At 41.4% G+C, this 16,670-nt stretch overlaps 2 protein-coding genes across 5 annotated transcripts; both read left to right on the top strand.

Annotated features, from left to right (window-relative positions):
- Positions 1-25: 25 nt before the first annotated feature.
- Positions 26-10,451, top strand: LOC138192751 (kelch-like protein 12). Of its 4 annotated transcripts, none has more exons than XR_011177830.1 (13): positions 26-642; positions 1,460-1,686; positions 1,923-2,076; positions 2,716-2,933; positions 4,720-4,869; positions 4,983-5,097; positions 5,183-5,289; positions 5,377-5,572; positions 5,685-5,843; positions 6,529-6,627; positions 6,738-6,924; positions 9,426-10,107; positions 10,374-10,451. XR_011177830.1 is itself a non-coding variant. In XM_069140382.1 (13 exons), exons 2-13 carry the CDS (start codon positions 585-587, stop codon positions 9,550-9,552), a joined length of 1,797 nt encoding a protein of 598 aa, XP_068996483.1. In that variant the 5' UTR covers positions 26-412; positions 531-584; the 3' UTR covers positions 9,553-10,451. The 4 variants fall into 4 exon arrangements, 3 of the variants coding, with proteins under 3 accessions (XP_068996483.1, XP_068996485.1, XP_068996482.1); XM_069140382.1 differs by having other exon boundaries at positions 26-412; positions 531-642; positions 9,426-10,451; XM_069140384.1 differs by having other exon boundaries at positions 26-412; positions 9,426-10,451.
- A 102-nt stretch (positions 10,452-10,553) lies between these two features.
- tuba5 (tubulin alpha 5) lies at positions 10,554-16,467 on the top strand. The gene is made up of 5 exons (XM_069140385.1): positions 10,554-11,695; positions 13,120-13,345; positions 13,864-14,012; positions 14,785-15,465; positions 15,541-16,467. The coding sequence occupies exons 1-5, from the start codon at positions 11,693-11,695 to the stop codon at positions 15,829-15,831; spliced, it is 1,350 nt and encodes a 449-aa protein (XP_068996486.1). The 5' UTR covers positions 10,554-11,692; the 3' UTR covers positions 15,832-16,467.
- The last annotated feature ends 203 nt before the right edge of the window (positions 16,468-16,670 follow it).

Genomic DNA, 16,670 nt, shown 5'->3' with positions numbered 1-16,670 from the left:
GCGGGGACGCGCGGAAGGCATCTTGTTTCTGGTCCGGGCGGGAGCGCGCACGTACGCTTCACGTAACGGTCTTGTTTACGTACCGAGCCGCGGAGTCGCTGCTGCTGTGACCCGCTGCAGTTTTTTTTTTTTTGTTTTTTTTTAGTCAACGAAATATTGGAGCTGCGTAAAGATCGTACCGGGAGGAGGGGGGGGGACGGCCAAAACAAATATATATATATATATATAAATGGCGTTAGTTTAACCTCCCGGAGGCCGCTCGTAGGAGGTCATCATGGATTCGCGGTAGTTGAGGTTTTTTTGTTGTTGTTGTTTTTTTTGTGACTGACAGCCAAGAACCGGGACAAGGGACTTTGGTGCTACTAACGTTAAGCTAAGACGTGTTGAAATCAGCTTTTTACTGCTGCGACAGGTATTGTGAAAATTCACGGCAAGTTCCTGTGTGTGTGTCGCTTCGTTGTGTTGTCTTCCTCCGGTCACCAGCCCACTTTATATAGCTGTGTTTTCCTAGTTGTTGTTGTTGTCTCCAGCGTTGGCGTTAGCCGCCGTCAGCTGTCGTTGGCTGCTGCTGCTGCTGCTAGCTAATGTGCAGCTATAGTTATTGCCTCCCAGTGGTGGAAAAAGTATTCAGATCTTTTAACGGTAAGTTGCATTTGCACAGTGCAAAAAAATACTTCAATTATATATATATTAAAAAAAAAGTCATTAATTGCTGATCTAAATAATTGTGGTGCTTCTATAATGTGGGATCTTTTAATTCTCATCACAGCTATCACATCAATATAGCAAGTTAGTTTAAAGTGTGTTATTTACCTCCTAAAAATGCAGAAAATTATATCACAAATTCAGCATCGATACCTTTAACCTCTGACCTGCAAAGCTTAAATGTATTTTGTTTGTTTCGCACGCTTTCTGAATAATCACACAAGCATCAGCAAATATACATTACGCCGTATGTCTCGCTGTGTGATACGAGTTTGTTGTCGGTGTCTCGTGCACATTACGCATCTGTGTTGTGGACATGTATAAGACAAGGCTGCGAGTAAGTTTTTCAACTAATCTGTTAATTGTTTTGTCTATGAAATATCAGAAAATAGTGGAAAAATCCTCGTAATTTCCCACAGATTGATTTGACACCATCAGAAGTCTTTGTCTGACTGACCGACAGTCTAAAATCAGTAGTTTTCTATCATATGTGACCAAAAAAGTGTCAAATCTTCCTATTTGAGATTCTAGAAATGGGAAATATTTGATGTTTTTGCTTTAAAATCACTAAAAGGCACATTTGATCACCAAAATAATTCCTGATGAATCAGACTAATCCATTAATCGACTGATTGCGGCAGCTGCTAATACAGTATATACGCAAACACTCTGTCTTTAAATGTCTGTGTGACTCTTGTGTTTTTTTTTTCCCCCCCTGAGGTCGATCTCACCAGAGGTTTTCTGTTTGTTTTAGATTCTTTGAGTAGTCTGAGATCCTCGAGAGATTCTCAAGGCAGCATGGCTCCCAAAGACATCATGACCAATTCCCACGCCAAATCCATCCTTAATGCGATGAACTCACTCCGCAAGAGCAACACACTCTGCGACATCACTCTGAGGGTGGAGAACACTGATTTCCCAGCTCACCGGATCGTCTTGGCCGCCTGCAGCGACTACTTTTGTGCCATGTTCACCAGTGAGGTAAAAATATTTACTCAATGCTAGCAAAGACAAATATTGAGTTGTTTGCTTCTAGAAAGCCTGTTGCATATTATCTAATCGGTTATCCATTGTCCAGAAAACCAGATGTGGTGGTTTGTTTTTTTGTTTTTTTTCTGGCCTTTCTGGGAGTTTTCCCGAACGGGTTAAGTGTTTCTAAACTGCAGGATAATCCTTAATGATATTGATTACATCTTTTTGTTGTTGTGGCTGTGCAGCTTGCAGAAAAGGGGAAGTCGTTTGTCGACATTCAGGGGCTCACCGCGGCAACTATGGAGATTTTGTTGGACTTTGTGTACACGGAGACTGTGCTCGTTACCGTGGAGAACGTACAAGAGCTGCTCCCTGCAGCGTGTTTGCTGCAGCTCAAAGGTAAGTTTCGCGGTGCCTGCTGTACCTGGATATGAAAAGTGTGTGTTATTCATCATCCATAGAAAGAAGAACTGGCCCTTGAGGGTGTTAAAATATATTTAAATTCAATTTCAAAATGTCTTCCATATGTTCTCTTTTAGATTGCAGACAGATGTAAAAACTATCAACTACAAGTGTTATTGTTGTGACAGTAAAGTGGAGTTTAAGCAACATCAGACCTAAAGTAAACACTGTCAGTACTTCAAACTTCAGAAGTTCATCTACTATCTAATATTATCGCACATCGTTTTGAGCAAAAACCTATATTAATATATAATATTTTGTTAATTGATTTGCCTATGCATTTTATGCCTTTTGTCTGAGTCTAGATGACATCACTGTTATTACTCATATCAAGAAGTATTATTAGCCAGATCATCTATTTTCCATTGCACTTTAATAATTTGGCTGGAAGTGGGATGAAATTTAATTCTGTGTGGTACTAAAAAAGTCATTGAACAACTTTTCAAATGAAATGGCTTTTTCAGATTTTCCAATCAAGAGTTGATTGATTAATTTGATGTCCTGTTTATCAATGTTTGGCTGAATTTGTGTGATACATGCGTGTACGTACAAACGTCTCTTTTCGGTTTTCCTCAGGGGTGAAAAGAGCATGTTGTGATTTCTTGGAGAGTCAGCTTGATCCCACCAACTGTCTGGGTATTCGTGACTTCGCCGACACTCACAATTGCCTTGACCTGATGCAGGCCGCCGAGCTCTTTTCCCAGAAGCATTTCTCCGAGGTGGTTCAGCACGAGGAGTTCATGCTGCTGAGCCAGACAGAAGTCGAAAAGCTTATAAAATGTGATGAAATCCAGGTAAGAGAACTGCGCGTCTGGAGGTTTTCTACTTTTTCTGTGGATGCTGCTTGATGTGGTTCTGCATACAACTAAATGTATTACATGAAACACCTGTGGGCTGCCTGGTGTAATGAGATTCTTGATGTGTAAATACTTGCACAGAATTCATCACCAGTAATCGACCCACGATATATGCCAGTTAGATTTCTCTCCGACTCGATCCCGACCTGCACAGCCCCAGGGCACGATGGGAAACGGCTGGCTTCTACCTGATCTAACAACTGATTAGCTTAGATGTTGTTCTCAATAATATGTGGTTCTATTAAAACTTCTCATTTTTGTTTAATTTGGGAGATTTTGTCCAATATTGAAGGTTTATTCTCTAACAATAAATGTTGATGGTGACGTTTATTAGTCAGTGAGAAGGTTTCAACATTGTTGGAAACATTGGGAATAGTTTGAGTACACAACTCGACAAAATATATAACTCGAAGTTTTAAACATTAAGGAGCAGAAAAGTTGCATGTTCCAGCTTTAAGACGCCCTAAAATTGACTTGCTTTAAAAAGAGTGAAATCCGCTTGACTTTCACAGCTTTTTATTATCTGTCAAACACGAGTGTGTCGAAAGAGAAACGCGAGTACCAACCTGCTGTAATCTCGCTCTGTGGCCCCCCCAAGTTCCACTCAGTTTTGCTGATCGGCCTGACAATGAAATTGCAGAGAAGTAAACCTGATTTAAGTTTGCCTTTGTGCTCAGGAAATTCCTGTTTTCCAACCACATGCCTTGCTTTGTGAAAACACAGTGATTATCAGTCGATGATTTATAGATCATCGCTTCTGTCAGATTGTTCTTCCTGTCAAGTTTTGTTGTTTTTAAAATAAAACTAGACTGTACATGTAAATTACAGTCATGTATAATTTGCCTTCAGTTAAAGGATTCTCTGTCATCTCTGGATTTTAGGATTGATGGCTTGTTTTACTTTGAGCAAACGGGACTCTTTTTCTTTTGCTCATTGTCTGTTTGCAGCAACAGAAATAACTAAACTTGCGGCACTGTTAATGATATTAGTTAAAGGTAACTAGCTCAGCCGCAGTGGTTGCAACACTCATCATTGGTTGCATATCTCTTAAAGGTCCCATATTATATATATATATTCAGATTTTCCATTGTTAAATTATAAAATAAGTGTAGTTGCTCTATAAATATGTTGAAAGTGTCACAACATTCAGGTCACGAAAAAAATACACACAACCTGTTTTCAGCAACCATGCTGTTTGGACTTCTGTAAGTTTGTGATGTCACTAACTCATGTCCATGTCATGTGTCTGCCGCCGAGGACAACCCACCGTCCAAACTTTTATTTGGAAATGAAAAACTGACCGTACATTCTGTTACAGAGCTAAAAAGCTTCTTACTGATATCGAGACTGCAAATGAAACAGAAAAAGTGTAAACAATGGGACCTTTAACTCTTAATTTATACCACTTAAAAACACAAAACCTCTCTCTGCAAATGCATTTTATGTTGGTATTGATAAACAGGATAGGCTTTATCAGGTATGCGAGTTAAATTAATCAAATATACACTTTAATACTGCCCTTCAAAAAAATGATTCAAAAAGAAGATTGTGATTAAACTGAAATAATTGAAGACCAAAAAATATTTTCTTATGTATATCAAAACCCTGGAAAAGTGTCCGACAACGGACCTTTAACTGCAGCGGTCCGCTGATTGCGTAATTAACGTGTGTATTCACTGTCGTAGTTGTAATTCTTTTTACTGTATGTGTCGTCTGTATGTAGGTGGATTCTGAGGAGCCTGTATTTGAAGCCGTCTTAAACTGGGTCAAACACAACCGTAAAGAGCGAGAGCCTTACCTGCCAGACATGCTCGAGTTTGTCCGATTGCCGCTGCTCACCCCCCGCTACATCACCGATGTCATTGATGCTGAGGTGAGCCGGGCGACACGCAGCAGGTTGTTGTGTAATCATACGCCGACTCCCTGAGTGAAAGATTGTTGAAGTATTTATCACTCCGTAATTAAGCGAGTTTTTACATGTTTTAGCCTCTCATTCGGTGTAGCCTGCCATGTCGAGACCTCGTTGACGAGGCCAAGAAATTCCACTTAAGACCGGAGCTGAGGAGTGAGATGCAAGGCCCACGCACACAAGCCAGGCTGGGTAGGAGTCCTGTCTTCAACTGCAATTTAGCTAAATGCACGTCTCTTGTGCAGCAGCTATGTAATCCTCACTGTTTTCTTGTCAGGTGCCAAAGAAGTCCTTCTGGTTATAGGCGGGTTTGGTAGCCAGCAGTCACCGATAGACATAGTCGAGAAATACGATCCCAAAACTCAAGAATGGAGCTTTCTTCCTGTGAGTGCCGAATATTTGAACAAGAGCCTTGCGGTGTTTTTCTTCTCCGTTGGTCTTGGCTCACACAGACACGTCTGTCCTAAACAGAATATAGCGCGGAAGAGGCGTTACGTGGCCACGGTGTCTCTCCACGATCGAGTTTATGTGATCGGAGGCTACGACGGCCGGTCGAGGCTCAGCTCCGTGGAGTGCCTGGACTACACGGCGGACGAGGACGGCGTCTGGTACACCGTCGCCACCATGAATGTGCGTCGCGGCCTCGCTGGAGCTACGACTCTCGGAGGTGAGGGGGGGGTTTCTGTTCCAAATACCTGTTCCCCGTCTCAGAAATCCCCCGTCAGCGTTTTCTTCTCTCAATAACAACACACTTGCGGTTTTATTTGGTTTCTCAACAGACATGATCTACGTTGCCGGTGGCTTTGATGGCAGCCGGCGTCACACCAGCATGGAGCGGTATGATCCCAACATCGACCAGTGGAGCATGCTGGGAGATATGCAGACAGCGAGGGAAGGAGCTGGTCTGGTGGTGGCCAGTGGGCTCATCTACTGTCTAGGTATGGAGAGAAAAATGTGGCTTTGAGGTAAATATTAAGGCCTCAACATACAAGTGACTGAAGATGAACTGCCAATTTTATTGGTCCCCACTGATTGTGGAATTTCTGGAATATCACGGGATTATAAATCCATTTCAAACATGGAAAGTCAGGAGAATTGGTCATAATTTGATAAGAAATATTTTTCTCAGATTATTGTGTAAACTGTTAAAAAAAAGTTTTGTACTGAAAACACACTATGCAGGCGTCTGATGAATACTTCCTCCAATCCAAGACGAACACAATTTAATAAAAAAAATAATAATTTTGTATTCTGGCCAATACAGTAACTGAGCTGTATTTCATATTGAAAACATTTATGAAACATGTTTTGTGCTGCAGCTAATGACCATTTACATCACAGGCCCATTATTTCTGAGTTCATTCATTTCATTATTTGGTTTATAAAAAAAATAAGCCCTTTACATCATTTCCTCAGCTTGTTAAATCCAATAATATTCACCTGATTACGGCATAATACAAAGCAAAAAAAAAAAAATCAAAACAAAGAAGAAGTTAGAACTCAAGACTGTTTTACATTAACAACTGAAAAGTTATCACAATTATTTTTTATCAGTTATTATCAGTCAATTTAATGGTGGACCAACCACTGCAGATCTAAACTCTCCCTGATATTCCCTGATAGGTGGATACGATGGACTGAATATCCTGAACTCAGTGGAGCGGTACGACCCCCACACAGGCCACTGGACCAGTGTGACTCCGATGGCCACCAAGCGGTCCGGTAGGTCAAACAAACTGTGTGTGTGTGTGTGTGCGTGTGCGTGTGCGTGTGCGTGTGTGTGTGTGTGTGTGTGTTACTCTTCGTCTGAGCACCTGCGTGCTGTTTCCCAGGAGCTGGTGTGGCTTTACTCAATGACCACATTTATGTCGTGGGAGGTTTTGATGGCGTGTCACACCTGGACTCTGTGGAGGTCTACAACATCAGAACGGACTACTGGACGACGGTGGCCAGTATGACGACTCCTCGATGCTACGTAGGAGCCACCGTCCTCCGAGGACGACTCTACGCCATCGCCGGGTAAGACGGCGTTTCCACTACTCTGTGGGAGTTTATCTTCACACAGCACTCGCATGAACGTTGAGACACGCTGAGGGGCTCCATCTTAAAGCTGGTGCAAAGTGTCTTTACTAGTTTCAGACTGAAGCGGTTGTCATTTCACCGTCCTGCGCACACACTGTTTCAACAGCAAAGGTACTGGTGTCAATGTGTGCGCTCATGGGCATGTTGGTTTTAAATTGAGGTGCGGTCAGGCTCGTTGTTGGCACGCTGCTATCTCCAAACGACTGACTGACAGAAACCTGCTCTGATGTCAGTAGCGCAGCATTTTACTGTTATTTTAACAGCACATTATTAAAACAGCCCACATGTGGATATACTCTGCGTGTTACAGACACACACAGACATGCAGGAGCGCTCAAGCATGCAAAAGATGAAAAGTTAAAAAGTTTACAATGTAAAATATTATTACTGTATTACATCAGTCTCTGCTGAAGCGCTCTTTCTTAATAGTTTGCGAGTTGGCCGTTAAAATGGGAGTCTGCCAAGAAGCAAGCACACCCGGCCTTTAAAGGGAAACACTGACGGCGGTCTTATTTGTTAATTTCAGGTTACACCTTAAACACACCTATAATGAATTAAGAGACTAAGTTCAACCGCTTTGAAACGTGCGCTTTACTTTACACTCAAATTATTTGATGTTAAAAACGGAAAACGTGGATTTGGACGCGACTTCAATGAACCTGCACTTTAGACTGTTTCCCTACGTCTTAAAACGGAGCTTTAATGGGTCACGATATGGACTTTCTCCTCTTCATTATGGCCATGACGTGATGCCCTCATAGAAATACTGCCCTGTGAGAATTGGTGGGGGAAACAAAAACCTTGTTCTGTGCAGAAAGTCATTCTGAACTTAATCCAGCATCTGAGGCAGCTCAGTCACTGCCTGCGTTTTGTTCCAACAAGACATGTCCTTCCTCACCGTCTGGGAAAACACAAAGAGAATTAAGTACTAAAAAAAACAACTTTAACTTTGTGAGACGCTCTCTTCGTTTGTCTGTCTCAGACTGCTGAGACTTCGTATGATCTTTGGCTGAACTTCAGAAAGCATTTTTGCAAAGAGCGTAAATTTGCTTCTCGATTTCAGAGTTCGGTTCATTCAGACGCCTCCTCACGGCCGGCGTGGAGTAAAGACTGATCCCGACGACCAGTAAATCTCAGTGAACATGGAGACTTTACACTTTTAAAAGCTCCAAACTTGTCCTTTAAATACAGATTTTCAATAAATCAGAGCACAATTGTGAGAATTTTAATCGTTGCACCGCTGAAATAGTGCGAGAGTAAATCCAATCTGTTAGCCTGCGTTAAGACTGACCTCCTCCTGCATGATCAGGAAAAAAAAAAAGCCCATTCATTAATTTGAATGACTGCAGTGGGGGGTGAAAACGCTGGAGGCTCCTGCCAAAACACACATTTATTTGGGCATTTGTTCAGCGATGTAGAATCGTGTGTCAAAGTATTATAAACTGCTGTAGACTTTCTTGGCACCCGATGAACCTTCAAACTCTCAGATCTGTTACACAAACGAGACTTCTTTGATTGTATTTCTCAGCCGTACGTGAAGCAACACGCCTCCACCGTCACACAGATCCTCACATCGGTGGAACACAGAGCTGGTTTTGTCGTGTGGTTGCAGCTTTCTGATTACTTAGTCTTAGATATTTCAGTTAAATCACAATCTTCTTCTTAAATCTTGGTTTAAATGAGTGTGTTTTCTGAATTATTTAACTCGTAACTGATGAAGTCTAACCGGTGTATCACTACCAATACCACAACACTACATGCAGTGTGCAGACACAAGTACCAACGGTACCAGTACAGGTTGTTTTGTATCCGTGTCTTTAAGTCGCATTGATATCAATGAAGCTCTCTTCTGATTGGCTGACTGTTTTCTGAGGGACACACGTTCAGACCAATCACAGGTCTTCTTCAGTCTTGTAGCTTTTTAGCTCGATGAGGGAATGACCGCTCTATGTTTTCTTCCACTTATATATTTGGATGATGGGTCGTGCTCTGGGAGGACATATGACACGAATCTGAGTGTGTGACATCACAATCTCACCGAAGTCCAATCAGCACAGTTGCTGAATACAGGCTGTGTGCACTTTCTGACATTTTTACAGTATTTAAAGAGCAATTAGACCTGCTTTATGATCGAAAAAGAAATGTAAATGTGAATATATACACAATATGGAAGCTTTAAATAAAAAACAGAAACAACCCTCAGGGGATTTAAACTAAAGGTTGAACTGTGGCTCGTTACTCATCAGGAGTCACTTTAGTGTTTCTGCTCGTTTCTTTTCACATTAAATGTACATCATGTCTTCAAATGCACTCAGACGGCTGTAATTTGAGACACAATTAGTTTCAGCATAATATTTGAATTCACTTAGATTTAACTGATGTTGAACTGGTACAAATCACCGTGTTATAATGGACTCTTTCTCACTTGCCTTCTCCAGATATGACGGGAACTCTCTCCTCAGCAGCATCGAATGTTACGACCCGGTTATCGACTCCTGGGAGGTCGTCACTTCGATGGCGACCCAGCGGTGCGACGCGGGCGTCTGCGTTCTACGAGAAAAGTGACGTTTGTCAAGAACAAGAACCGCAAGAGGAAAAGCAGGCAGGAGGACAGGCAGCTAGACTTCGCTGAAATGCCACTAAAACAGATTCCCACCAAGGGAGGTGTTCGTTCGCCAGTATGCAAATAGGCACTCTCTCGAGAAAAAACAAAAACAAAAGGTAAAATGAAGTGTGGCGGTTTGGGCTGCCTCCTCCTGAAGGACGGCTGACCCTTCGCCGCTCGGACTGTGCAACAGAGATTGAGCTTCGCCGTGGTCGACTTCACCTCAAAAGAGGCCCCCGAGGAGCCCATCACCACTTGCATGACTCTCGTCGGTGGTACTTGTGTCTGTCGTTACCTGTGAGATTATTTTTTCAGTTTGTCTTCAAAGTGCAATATATTTCTACTCATCAAAAGGAAGCGTTAAACGACGGAGCGGATTCAGACTCCACTTGCTGCTATATGCCTTATGACTTCGGCCTACATCGAACAGTGATCATCCATGTTGCCTCCCATTTGACTTTGATGGTAGTTTGATTAGCTTGTTATCGAATGAACTCATTTGGCATTTGAAAAAGGTCAGTAATGGGTCGATATTTCAACCCCTTTTTGTAATTCTTCCTGTAAACAGTGCTTTTAGATCAAAATCACTTTAATACAAAAAGTTTAATACTTACTGTCGCTCTCAGAAGATATATTTAGAGGTGAATATTGTTTTAGAAAATGACTGAATTGTACCAGTTAATTTTTTTTCATTATTTAGGCCAACCATTTTGGCAAAATTGGAAGAATCAAAGTAATAAGAATGCATGTGATTTTTTTTTTTTTTTTTCTCGGCGTATAGATCTGGACATGTACATGTAGGATACAAAGTCCTAACATCACTGTTGCCTGGGAAGTAAATAAACACACTGAGAACTGAGGCGTTTGATCTGTGGTGCATCGAAACACCCGGTAAGTGACGCAGAGACAAAACGCATATTCGCTTCACACGTCGCTGAGTCAGTGGCGTCTCCGGGGAAACGTCAACACTCGCATCGTGAGGACATGACGAAACGTCACTGAACTGTACGAGGTAGATTCATTGATGATTTCACTTCACTTTGTCCATTTCAACATTTAGTGACAGTGAAATCATGAATGTCGGCAGGCCACCAAGTTATTGATTTCACCCACCAACCTCATAAGTTTCTCCTTTCAAAAACTAAGTCATTCTGTTATCAATTGCCATGGAAACTGGCATGTTCACGGTCCACAGAGAATAATCAAGTCTGTTGTTTAATTAGTTTGATACTTAAGTTTATTACCACAAACCTGCAGAAGCAATGCCATTTCCCATCAGCCTCAGTGGTCACAGATTTGTTTTTACCCAAGTATCAGTACAACAGTGTGAAAAAACTTAATTGCACATTACATTTATTATTTTTATATATAATGTATAACAATATGTGATAGACCATGATTATATGATTAAAAAGTTTCAATAAAAGTGACAAATTTGACTTCCATCTTAGCAGATGCATTATTAGAAACTACCATCTGAAATTATAAACACTGCATTGATTAAACAGCATTTTACTGTTAGTTACTGCTTGTTTTAATTAACTCCATTTAGCGTGTTTCCCAATCTACGGGTGGGGGCCCCTTCAGTGGGTCATATGGTGATAATGGGGTGAAAAAGAAAAATCTAAATTTCATTTTTTGCGAGGAGTATTTTATGAGCTGATCACATGATTTGAACATGCAGAGTAAGAGGTGACTAAAAATGTCAAATACATTCCCAGCATGCAACCACTTCATGACTTTTTAAAAAGATAAAAATATGAGGGGAAAAAACAGAAAGAAGACAAATATGTCCGATTTTCTCTCCAAATGCTCGTTTGTCTAACAAGTAACGACAAGCAAACAAAAAGGGATTCAAACAACGGTTGATAATGTGGGAGGAAAGTTATCATCCCTCCCTCCATCTATCTGCTCCCTCCTCCTGAAGCCCTGAATCAGCAGCTTCACACTGAAGTGTCGGCACATATAAAAAGCAGCAGACAGCGGAGACGCCGTCTTCATCCCGGGACGCAGCAGAGGTGCACAGCCTGTCTGGACCGTCACTGACAGACGATACACTTCTAATATCCTGCATTAAAGCTTGATATCACCTGGAGCAATATGGTAAGAGAATGAATGGGAAACGGGGAATCTTTGATATTTGTTTAGAAAAATTTGACTTTTTCCACGGCCTGTTCAATCCAGTCCGCAAAACGTCCCGACACACGATACCAAATGTATTCGTTCTGTATTTCATTTCACTCTTTGCACCCTTTGTGTTTGATAGTTGTGTGACTTTGATTATTAATTCCCAGTCTGCGTTGTGTTGACACCCAGAAAATCTTCATCTGCTGCTTGAAGCAAAGTTATTGGTGAATATTTAAGTCTTCGGATGTCTTTTTATGAATGCTCATGTCCTCTTTATGCTACCCATGTCTTACAAATGTCACTCAACGGTGAAAAATCATCTAAGGGGATGTTCTTCCCTCGGGGAAAACAAGCTGAAATTCTCAACATGTTGAAACATAACTGCTGGAGGTACTTGGAAAATGCAACAGTCATGTTTGTTTGAATAAGTTTGTCCTGTTTTTGACTTTGTTTACACTCAACAATCAGAAGAGCAGAGCACAAATACGAGTTTATCGTCAGACAGTTTTGCACTCTGCTCTGAGCTGCAGGATGAGGAGTTAATAGTTTGAATTTTATAACTTCATTGTTAAATTGAAGCACTGTTGAAATTCAAATACCTTTGAATTTTTAGCTAATTGGAATATTTATTCTGAAAACTATCTGTTCCCTGTTTTTCAAATATAGTATCTCCCTCTCTTTATTTACTTTTTTGAGTTTCTTTTTGGTTTTAGTTTAAAATCTTCATCTAAAATTTCCATACCTGGATTTCACAAATCCAACTTGAGCAGCTTGATTTCTTTTATCCGATTTGATTTTGAAATCTGACTTTGACTCTTGAAATTTAATCTACTTTTCTCATCACTTTTCAGTCATGGACAGTTGAATTTGCTACTTGAATATTTAAACTCTATAGAAATAGACTAAGCAAACCAAAACTTTTAAGTCTCACGATGTGAAAATACCACAAACTTCCAAATTGTGATTCAAACCAATAATGAATGCAGTAACAGGATTTTCAAAGTAAAATAAAAAAAGTTATGAGGTGCTGTATAAATTCTAAAACTGCTTTTCTAATTTCCCTTTCTTTGCTCACTGTGCATCTTTATCTGATTCCCTTATCTACACATCCTTGACTTTTATTTTGAAAAGCAGTTTTAAGATTTAGGTTTCTTCTGAATACCCATGAATATTATCAATGGGTTGCAAAATATGTATTTCCAGCAGAAACAATATATTTTTTTAGAAAGCTTCCTGTTCGTCCTCCACATAGTTATATTTCCAGCAGGTGGGAAGACCTGCCGGCAATTATCACTGTTTTTGTCTTGAAAGACGAAAACCTCCAAAACTAATTTTACTGCCTTATTTTTTTTGTCTTTAGAGTTATGAACTTCCATTTTCATTAATATTCTTCTGCACAGAGGGAGTGCATCTCCATCCATGTGGGCCAGGCAGGCGTCCAGACAGGAAACGCCTGCTGGGAGCTCTTCTGCCTCGAGCACGGCGTCGGTCCTGACGGCGTCTTCCTGGACAATCCTGCACAATCAAACTGTCGAGAAGATCCGTTCAACACGTTCTTCAATACCGGGAGCTCCGGGCGTCACGTCCCACGAGCCCTTTATGTGGACCTGGAGCCCACAGTGGTTGGTGAGCAGTGCAAACAAACGCTGAACCTGCTTTAAACCTGGAAACATTCTTCTTTGGCTCATTTAACAGCTTACGTAGCTTTTCACTGCAGATGAACAGTCCACGCTGGAAAAGATATAACAATGACTCACTTAAAAACAACTGAAGTAATCGTTCACATGAAATATTTGATGTTGACTCAAGGTATGCCCCACTGTCGGGTTATATTGTTTAGAAATGAAGAAAAAAAACCGGATTCAAAAATAAACATAAATTACGTTTAATTCAAATGAACAAAAATAATAATTTTCAGCCATTGAAATGAGAAACAAAACACATTGAAAAGGTATTTAATCATGTCTCTGCATCATATTTCACATTTTTCTTGTGATATTTAAGTAAATGGAAGCAACCATGTACTTACGTCCAATATTTTCTATTTCAACGTGTCAGACAACCGCTTGCTGTCGCATTTATATCGGATTTGAATGAAACCCCCAATAGAAATAGAAGAAAATGAATCAAATCTCTCTTTCCAGACGAAGTCAGGGTTGGAAAGTACAGAGAGCTCTTCCACCCTGAACAGCTGATCTCTGGAAAGGAGGATGCTGCCAACAACTACGCTCGTGGCCACTACACTGTGGGGAAAGAAATCATCGACGCAGTCATGGAGCGAGTTCGCAAGATGGTAAGTAAAATAAATGCGAGAGGATACCTGGGAATTTCCTTCATTGAATAAAGAATTTTCATATGAATAAAAACAAATGTGTCATTTACAGAGAACCATGAGGACATTGCTGTGGTTATTTTTCCAGTAATCTTGGTGTGTTGTGGGATAATGCTTTTATAATGATCAAAGTCTTATTGCATCAGCTCAAATGTTATACACCGGAACAATGCACAATGTTTCTGTTCTGCTGAGTCTGCTTAATTTCGAACGGAGACATTTTTTCAATAAACACTGAAAATGTGTGACAAAATTTGGACGATTTTACATTTGAAGGACTAATTTGATATTCCGGTGGTTACTGTTCACGAACATGGATAGAAAATAAAGCTTAAAAGTTAATAAGTGACCAGGGTTAAAACACCCTGAACATCCCTCAACATAAAACCCACCTGTGCCAGACTTTGACAAACTCTTAGCTAACATCTATCCACCCATGAAGGCCTTAAGATGTGGTTGAAATCCCTGAAAATATCCTCATTTAAAATCACCTTAATATGGTGAAGATGCAGATTTACGGCAACGTAATCGTTCTTTTGGAGTCGTGTTTTCTTTCTACCTGATAAATATCTCTTTTGGCTCTGTTTGTGGTCTCCACCAACTCCTGGAGGAAATATTGGCTCAATCAGCTGCTAAATTCTTAGTCTCTAACTTTGACTGTCTGATGTTGGTTGCTGAGCAGGAAGGCTGTACTGTAGCGGTATTGATTGCAGCTGCGTGTCCTTCTCATCAGACGGACCAGTGCACAGGCCTGCAGGGGTTCCTGGTCTTTCACAGCTTTGGAGGAGGCACCGGCTCCGGCTTCACCTCTCTGCTGATGGAGCGTCTGTCTGTCGACTACGGCAAGAAATCCAAGTTGGAGTTTGCCGTCTACCCGGCGCCCCATGTGTCCACGGCGGTGGTGGAGCCCTACAACGCCATCCTGACCACCCACACCACCCTCGAGCACTCCGACTGCGCCTTCATGGTGGACAACGAGGCCATCTACGACATCTGCCGTCGCAACATGGACATCGAGAGTCCCGGTTACATCAACCTCAACAGACTGATCGGTCAGATTGTTTCCTCCATCACCGCCTCCCTTCGTTTCGACGGCGCCCTCAACGTGGATCTGATGGAGTTCCAGACCAACCTGGTCCCATTCCCGCGGATCCACTTCCCTCTGGTCACCTACTCGCCCATCATCTCTGCCGAGAAGGCGTGCCACGAGCAGCTGACCGTGGCCGAGATCACCAGCGCTTGCTTCGAACCGTCCAATCAGATGGTGAAGTGTGACCCTCGTCAGGGCCGCTACATGGCCTGCTGCATGCTGTACCGAGGCGACATCGTCCCCAAGGATGTAAACGCCGCCATTGCGAACATAAAGACCCGGCGCTCCATTCAGTTTGTTGACTGGTGCCCCACTGGCTTCAAGGTGAGTCGCGCTGCGACGGTGAGGAGTTCAGCTTGAGATGCTTTTATGTTTTCTGATCGTTCTCTGTCTCAACAGGTCGGCATTAATTACCAGCCTCCCACTGCGGTTCCCGGCGGAGACCTGGCCAAAGTCCAGAGAGCCGTGTGCATGCTGAGCAACACCACCGCTATTTCAGAGGCCTGGTCTCGTCTCGACCACAAGTTTGACCTCATGTACGCCAAGCGCGCGTTCGTCCACTGGTACGTGGGCGAAGGCATGGAGGAGGGAGAGTTCACAGAGGCCAGAGAGGACCTGGCCTGTCTGGAGAAGGATTACGAGGAGCTCGGCCAACTGAGCCCCGATTGTGAAAACGACGAAGAATACTGAATCTTAAGAGGCCTTGAGCTGTAAAAGCAAAGCAGATTTTGATTTTATTCTTATCTTCTAAGCTAGAGTTAACCAAAGCGGTGACTTTTGTCACTGCCTTTGTTTTTGTTTTTTTTCTATGACGCTTTAGATAGGAATATCTAAGTTGGATTTGATTTGTGCTCAGACAATAAAGTTTGTCTTGTTGTATTCTGCATGAAATTTGAGAGACGCAGTGTTTGAAGATGGTACCACATGACCACTACATTTCCATCACAAAACCGGCCGGGAATTATTGTTGCATAAATGTTTTTTCGGTGAATAAATCAAAGACAAATCAGTAAAACAAGGTTCCTCACAGAAATGAGGGAAATATTATATCCAATAAGGATTTGCTTCTATCGAGGAAACCAATTGTGATTTTCATTTAGTTAGTGTATTAAAAAGTGCTTCTTAAATGATATATATATATATGTTGTGGAGACTTGCATTAAGCTTCATACACAATGCCCTTCAAAAGTTTGTCAACAGTATAGTTAAATTTAAAAAAAACTATATTCACACTATATAACTATCTAACGTTTTAATATCAAACTATATAAATGTATACTCTTTTTGGATACACATTTTTGTGAATAAAAGCAGTTTCAGTCTTTGGTTTGGTGTCTTTGTTTTGTTTTTAGCTCAAATTAAATTGCTAATATGGGAAAAAACAAATAAATCTACTTTATTTGTGGAGGCTGCTGTATGTATACTTTAATTAATACTTTAATACAGCAGCCCTGGAGGCCACCCTTGACTTACAGACACAGATTAGACCCCTATCCGTCACACTGTACCATCAGAGAAGTGTCTGATAG

The sequence above is a fragment of the Embiotoca jacksoni genome, unplaced genomic scaffold (assembly GCF_022577435.1).
Source record: "Embiotoca jacksoni isolate LCO1_2020_lvr unplaced genomic scaffold, fEmbJac1.0.p SCAF_9, whole genome shotgun sequence".
NCBI lineage: Eukaryota > Metazoa > Chordata > Actinopteri > Embiotocidae > Embiotoca > Embiotoca jacksoni.
The sequence above is the reverse complement of the archived record's forward strand: the minus strand, read 5'-3'. Positions and strand labels throughout refer to the sequence as shown.

Coding starts and splice junctions, on each gene's coding strand:
- tuba5 (XM_069140385.1), top strand. Junction 13,346..13,863: donor CCTGGAGCCCACAGTGGTTG/GTGAGCAGTGCA, acceptor CTCTCTTTCCAG/ACGAAGTCAGGGTTGGAAAG. Junction 14,013..14,784: donor TGGAGCGAGTTCGCAAGATG/GTAAGTAAAATA, acceptor CCTTCTCATCAG/ACGGACCAGTGCACAGGCCT.
- LOC138192751 (XM_069140382.1), top strand. CDS start 585: ATGTGCAGCTATAGTTATTGCCTCCCAGTGGTGGAAAAAGTATTCAGA. Junction 1,687..1,922: donor GTGCCATGTTCACCAGTGAG/GTAAAAATATTT, acceptor GTGGCTGTGCAG/CTTGCAGAAAAGGGGAAGTC. Junction 2,934..4,719: donor TAAAATGTGATGAAATCCAG/GTAAGAGAACTG, acceptor GTCTGTATGTAG/GTGGATTCTGAGGAGCCTGT.